At 34.2% G+C, this 7,016-nt stretch overlaps 1 protein-coding gene across 3 annotated transcripts; it reads left to right on the forward strand.

The window, feature by feature from the left end:
• The first annotated feature begins 2,731 nt into the window (after window positions 1–2,731).
• Window positions 2,732–6,065, forward strand: LOC114371923 (RNA-binding protein 42-like). Of its 3 annotated transcripts, XM_028329240.1 has the most exons (7): window positions 2,732–3,067; window positions 3,176–3,353; window positions 3,590–3,687; window positions 4,985–5,081; window positions 5,402–5,487; window positions 5,580–5,657; window positions 5,843–6,065. In XM_028329240.1, the coding sequence occupies exons 1-6, from the start codon at window positions 2,834–2,836 to the stop codon at window positions 5,631–5,633; spliced, it is 747 nt and encodes a 248-aa protein (XP_028185041.1). In that variant the 5' UTR covers window positions 2,732–2,833; the 3' UTR covers window positions 5,634–5,657; window positions 5,843–6,065. The 3 variants fall into 3 exon arrangements, with proteins under 3 accessions (XP_028185041.1, XP_028185040.1, XP_028185042.1); XM_028329239.1 differs by having other exon boundaries at window positions 5,580–6,062; XM_028329241.1 differs by lacking the exons at window positions 5,402–5,487; window positions 5,580–5,657; window positions 5,843–6,065 and adding an exon at window positions 3,775–3,821 and having other exon boundaries at window positions 4,985–5,087.
• The last annotated feature ends 951 nt before the right edge of the window (window positions 6,066–7,016 follow it).

A 7,016-nucleotide genomic window follows, 5' to 3' on the forward strand; every position in this document is an offset into this window, starting at 1 on the left:
GAAGTGTAAGGGAGGAGGGCTACTGCCCACCCCCTTTGCATGTGTCCCTGAACCCACCACTGCAGATTTCCACTCCGATACGAGAAGATTTGTGTAAAAATTTGGCATTTTACCTTGCTGTCCTTAATCTCTCTCTTACATTAATTGAACAAAAAAACATACTAATTTTAAAAGGATTAAAAGATATTTTCATAAATCCTATATTTCTATTTCCCTTCAACCAAATCACTTTTTATTTTTTATCTATTTCTCTTGTTGCCTATTCTCTTATGTTCTCTCTTAAAACCAAACATAAGGGAGTGTTTTGGTTGTGTTAAAAGTGAAAAAAAGGAGATGATTTTTTTCAAAAAATGATATGAATCCCAGATTTCTTTGTCTGTGTTTTAATTCAAATATTAGTTTTCAATTCTTTGATCTTCCACAGGGAACCAAATGAGCCCTTAGGCACCTCGACCTTGGCACTGGAGTGAGTAGTGACTCCACCGAATAAAAAAGGAATGAGGATTTGGTTTTGTTTAGGTGTTGGGCTGTTAATAACAATAACAGTAGCAAGGATATAATTAAAGTAGTGTTTGGGTGGACACATAATCCTATGAGTAATGAGCACCGTACAAACATCCCCGTAATCGCCGGTCACATGACACGTGCAAATCCTATGGTCTCCACGAGGCGCGTGGCATCTGTACTATAAATGTCGGCATTAGGCAACACCATGGCCATGGGCGTTCTCGTCGTCGATTACTGAGCCTCCTCTCCAAGCCACGTGGATCATAAGATGCTCCCATTTTCCTTCTTCTGCTTTCCTTAACTTTTTCCATTTTGGTTTAGGGCACTTCAACTTCAATCACCAAGTATTTTTTATCGGCTCCATGACAATGGAATGGACCATATCTCCATGCAAATAGTGGCCACCTGCTCCTTTTGTATATATATATCACTATTATTTTAGCACCTGAAATGGATAAGATGATTTTTTGTTTTTAAACACTTAAAATTAAAAAAAAATAAAAATAGGTTAAGAGTTTTCCGATAATTTATAGGCATTGAACTCTTGAGATTATAATGATTATTTTTAAATACATAAATCATAGATTAAATAGTGTATACGTTAATGGTAAAAATGATTTTTACCTAGTAATCTCTAAAGAGTTGATTGAACAGAACAAGATACAGTTTTAATATATGATGAGTTGCAAGCTCAAAATATTAATAACTCATAAAAAGACTCAAATTCAAAAGTAACTTCTGAAAACTAAGCATGACAAATTGACAATGTGCTGAGATAAAAATGAGTTTAGTTGATAAATGTTAAATAACATAAAAAGACATATTTAGTTATTGTGTGTAGGTTTTATAAAAATAAAGTTTTTTTTTTTTGCCGAGTCTTATAAAAATAAAGTTATTGTGTGTAGGTATCACTTTCAATATTTGTATTTATTTCTAAAAGCATACCATTGTTAAAATTAGAATAATATTTTGTTTCATATTATCAAGAAATGGCGGAGTTTTGATGAATTTCAATCCTCCCTAAATATGAAAATGTAAAATAATAAAAAATATATAAAAGGATATCTCAAATACACTAGTGTGAAAAACAAGAAGTACAGAAGGAGCTTATAAACTATAACCTAATTGAAATTGCTTAGGAAAACAAGATAGAAACCATTTATGAAAGACTCTACGTTTTCCCTTTTTTAAATGGGAAAGATAATTTTTATCTCCACTTTCACTCTAAATTTATAAAAACAAACAAATGTTACTATGTTAAATAGCTTTTGTATTATTTTAATAAAATGATATGTAAGTAAATAATTTCAATTAAACTTTTTTCATCCTATTTTGTTCTCAAGCAAGGAATAATCTTATTATTTATTGGGTAAACATTCTTTCAGTCCTTTAAATTTAGGTCAAATTTATTTTCGGTTCCCTCAAATTAAAAAAAAAAAAAAGCGATTCTTTTAGTCCCATATTTTAAAAATAACTCACTTTTGATATTTAAGATGATTTTTCCCGATCATATTTGGTCACCTTGATAAGGATAAAAAGTGGACTATTTTTTAATAGAGGAAAAATAATCACTTTTAAACTTAGAAGACCAATAGAAAATTTGGCCTTGAGGGAAAAAACATATTTTACCCTATCTATTTCAAACTGGGTCTAGCAGAATAATATATAGCCATTAGCCCATACAAGATGGTGCCAACCAAACACTGGGCTGATATATTCTTCTCCCATCAATTTCAGGCTTATAGTCATAACCCCGCCGATTAACTATTCAGATTGGCTCTTCCTAAATAGATCCTAATTATTGCTAAGTATACCAATACCTTCTCTTCTTAATAAATTTGCTAATTATACCCTTTTAACCTTGTTTTTACACTTTTAAAAGACAGAGGTGTAAAACAGGGTTTAAAACTTTGTTAAGGAATAATGTAATGGGCTTGTCTTTGCCCAATAGTGTTCCTGGTTAGTTTGTTTGGATCGTAGGCCCTCCTTCTCACCAAATAAAAGTAATAACACCAGCATAGGGTTGTTTTGTATTTTAAAAAAAGGCTAAAAGGGTATAATTAGCAATCATATTATAGAGAGAAGGGCCAGGGAGTGTACTTAGCAAAAAATAGATGTACTGCATTATTTAACATAAGCCTTAAGGTTTCAGATTTTCCGTGTTGGGGTGGGCCTACCAGGAACCCACTAGAAAGTCATGGAATTAAATCAATAAAAATGGCGCAACCCCAAACAAACAGAACCCTATCAAATCCAAACACTGCCTTAAGCCTTTGATTCCCAAATCCTCCCTTCATCTCCCATTGCACAGTGATCGTTGCGATCCATGACGACACCACCGTCTTCCTCCTCAGCTTCGCAATCGCAATTCGCCTATTCAAACCCCTCCTCCTCCTCCTCCTACTTCCCCGTTCCCTTTCACCTTCAGCAACCCGCAACCACTCACTACGCCGCGCCCTACGTCGCCGCCCCCTCCGTGCAAATCCCCGCTCCTCCAGTCGTCGGCCCCGTTGCGCCCGCCCCTGTACCCGGCGTATACTCCGCCGTGCCGCAATATCAGGTCCGTGGTTTTCTTCTTTTCGAGAAAGTGGCGTAAATTGATTGGATTTTGTTTTGATTAATAAAAATGGGATTTAAGTTGATTGAATTTTGTTGTGTGATTGAACAGGCACAGCAGTTATTTGAGAGGGATGCGCAGATAATAACGCCGGAGGCTCTCGAGAATGTCAAGGCAGCGATTGCAAGCAGCGACGTGGAGCACAAAACCGATGCCAAAAAGAAAGCGGTTCCTCGCAAAGCTGCTGGCCACGCTTGGGAGGATCCTATCCTTGCAGAGTGGCCAGAAGGTATGATCATTATGATTATGATGTACTCATTCCTATTCAGTATTTAATTTTATGTACATTGAAAATTTGCTTGTGTTGTTAAAGATCATCTATTATTCTTCAAAATTTAAATCAGTTTTATATTAGTGAGTTGGATTGTATGTGTGTTTAGTCTATATGGAATTTGTGATTGTGATTTTGAAGTTAGATAATTAATCATGAATTGATTTATCTTTTTTTCATTTTTGGATGATTAGATGATTATCGGCTCTTCTGTGGGGATCTTGGTAACGAGGTGAATGATGATGTTCTCTCAAAAGCATTTTCACGATTTCCTTCCTTTAACATGGCACGAGTAAGTGGGTTCTCATCTAACTCGAATTCTCTATATGTTTAGTTATGATTGTCGTGCTAGTGTGAGCATTTTTTATTTCCTGTTCAGATTTTTGTTTGAAGGGACGGAGTTGTTAATGATTTATGTATCTTAAGGTAGGTGTTGCTTTATAATTTACATTCCATTAGACATTTTTTATGATTAAATTGATATGTTATTTTGTCATCTCAGGTGTCCACTTTGTTGTTGCTCCTTATTCACAAATCAAGGGCATTTGAAATTATATACTGGTGACATAATGCACCTTAATTTGAACAATCACTTCATTTAAATTAGCGTTGTGACTATTATTATTTTGTAGTATTATGAGATCTCAATCTCAACATTATTTGGAGTCAGGTTGGCCTTTGAGTATTGTTACCAGTTTGAATAGTTGACATCAGTCATCAGGTTGATTGTAACATGGAATATTTCGACTAGATTTTGTTTGTTTTTCCTGTCCTGTCCAGTCCTGCTCTACTCAACTCCTTAACCTATATAGCTTTCTAACTATTCAGAATTCTTTCAACCTTTATATTTTGGGGGTATAAAGTCTAGACACAAATAGTAATTTTCCTGAAGAAGCTAATGTCAGTAACTGTAATTCTTTCAACAATATATGAGGATAAGTTTGTGGATGAAAATAACGGACTACCAAAGGGACTTTGGAATTTGGCTTGGGAAAGTTCCCACCCAGGAGGGAGGGCTGCAGAGACTCAGCTCTTTTGCATGTTAGCCAGAGACATCAGTGCTTTTTTTTTCTTTTTAATTCACTTGAAATGAGAAAATTGCTTAAATAGTGGTTATTGAAAATATGAACTGAAAAGTAGTAATAGCTCTGTCTATTAAGTATCAACTTACTATTGGTCAAGACCATTCCTCTACCTTCTAGAATTTTGTGCATAATGAATAATTTGGATATTATATTAAGTTAGTGGAAATTAAAAGCTAAATTAGAATGTTTTTATGGTTTGCTTTATGTATGTCCATTATTTACAAAATAAATATGTATTTAGTAGTTCTCATTCATTGAGACTGTGAAATTTGTTCCAACATCCAAGTTATGTGGCTGGAAATGAGGGCATGCTATTTAATAGTGGAGACATTTAATTCCATCTAAAGAACTTGAGGTTTATAGTCGTCTGTTTGTAATTTGCAATTGCCTTGTTTTACTTATCTCTAAACAAACTTAACGTTTATTATTTAAGTGTTTGTGGTGCATGTATTTCCTTGTAATGAGTTGACAGTGTTGTGATTAAGGTATGTTTATCTTGACTAGGTTGTCAGAGACAAGCGGACTGGTAAAACAAAAGGTTATGGATTTGTGAGCTTTGCCAATCCTTCTGACCTTGCTGGTGCTCTTAAAGAAATGAATGGTTAGTCAGTTCAGATGGGCCTCTCTTTTAAGTATTACTCTGTAATGTCTAAATACATATTGACTATTACTCTGCAATATCTGTTACTCTTCTGACTAGTGTTTTGATTCAGTATAAATATTTTATGCCAGATAATATTGACTAGAAACTGATAGCTTTACAATCTCAAACTATAATCATGATGGATTATTGTTTATTTTATACATGAATGTATTTATAGGGCTTATCCAATTTGTCACTGAATATTGTCAACATATGCAGAAAATATTTGTAGAAAATGCAGTAAATTGTGTATTTTGACTTTGATGTCTTGATTTCAGGTAAGTATGTTGGAAACCGTCCTATAAAACTACGCAAGAGTAAGTGGAGGGAGAGGACAGATTATGAAGCACTGGAGAAACAGAAGGTAGCAATTTTCTTTGTCGATGATTTGAAATTGTGCTGTTAAATGTAACCTTTTGTATGACCAACTTAATTCTTCTATTGTTTACATGGCAGAATCACATTCAAAAGAAACCGAAAATGGCAAGGAAAGGTGTGCTGCACAAGTGACAGGCTGGAATCTGTGTAAATCAGGTTAACTAAGTAGAGAACACTTTACAAATGCTATTTCTTTTTTCCATCTGAAAGGTATTTCCCATGTAACCGAAAAAAGCCCCCCCAAGACATTCCTTTCCCGTTTGCAAAATACTATAGTTGTTATTTTAAAGTGTATGATGTATGCCCAATACCAAAAAACCTTATTTATGTTTACATTTCAGGAATTTGTGGCAGTCGTTTAATACAGCTTGAGGAAGGAACTCAGAAAATGTATAAAATTTGATTGACTGGCTTATTTAATTGATGAAAAACTATAGATTGTGTGCTCAAGTTGGTACTTGGTGGAGTAGCAGAAATACAATCTGTCGATGCCATCCAGTACCACCCCACCCCCATATCATTGGTAATTAATTCGATAAATGCACTTCCCAGCTTTGTGTGTTGGATTTGCCTGTGGTTCTCATCAGCGCTTATACGTTGAGTTCCAATGTTTTTATCAAATAAACACACCCACAAATTGGTCATAAAATAATAACTTACATTAATTTGGTAACAGTTTCATACATAAAGATTATAATTTGTGTAAAAAAAAACAAATAAACAAAAAGATTATAACGTGTGTATACATTCAAAATAACAATCTTTTATTTTGCATTATCTTCTGCAAAATGTTCCTGTCTTCTCATCTCTTTTAGAATGTTATCATCAGCCTGCAAAATAGGCTGAAACATGGACAAGATAACATTGTCATCCGTTAACTAAGCATTGAAAAATTCACGCACATTGTTCATATCATGATTACTCTTGCAATTGCAAGTAAGATTATATGCGGGTCTGGACTTAATTAAACTCAAAAGGTGGATTGAGTTTATCAAAATCTTTTTTCTTAAATCGTGAAGAATATTAAAATAGAAGTTGAAGAGAAAACCTAAAACAATTCAATTAACAATAATAATAGGAAACTATCATCCAAGCAAGCACAACAATAAGGCAATGGGATAGAGAAGGGTGCATCAAGAAGTTATACAAGTTCAACTATCAATTATGGGCCTAAAACTTCATTTACGCCCACTATTGTTCCCTGTCACGCTCAATTGCAATGGGACGCAGGAGGAAGCAATAGTGGGAAGCAATATCCTCAATTGTGACATACATCGAGTCTCCTAGCATTGGTTAAGATTTTTTTTACTAGTCGATCAAATTATACAAGTGTTTTACAAAAAGAAACCTACCTTGACAACTCACCCCATAATGTTTCTCACTAAAAGAGGTCATGTTCATGATGTGGCCTTTCTTCAAATAGTAACCAATTTACGACTTCATCTACAATTTTGAGATTGTTACTTCTACTTGTAATTAAATGACCCCTCATTTGCAATCTCATTTCTAAATCTC

This window comes from Glycine soja, chromosome 10 (assembly GCF_004193775.1).
Source record: "Glycine soja cultivar W05 chromosome 10, ASM419377v2, whole genome shotgun sequence".
In the NCBI taxonomy this organism is placed as follows: domain Eukaryota; kingdom Viridiplantae; phylum Streptophyta; class Magnoliopsida; order Fabales; family Fabaceae; genus Glycine; species Glycine soja.

Coding starts and splice junctions, on each gene's coding strand:
- LOC114371923 (XM_028329240.1), top strand. CDS start 2,834: ATGACGACACCACCGTCTTCCTCCTCAGCTTCGCAATCGCAATTCGCC. Junction 3,688..4,984: donor CTTCCTTTAACATGGCACGA/GTAAGTGGGTTC, acceptor TATCTTGACTAG/GTTGTCAGAGACAAGCGGAC. Junction 5,082..5,401: donor TGCTCTTAAAGAAATGAATG/GTTAGTCAGTTC, acceptor TCTTGATTTCAG/GTAAGTATGTTGGAAACCGT.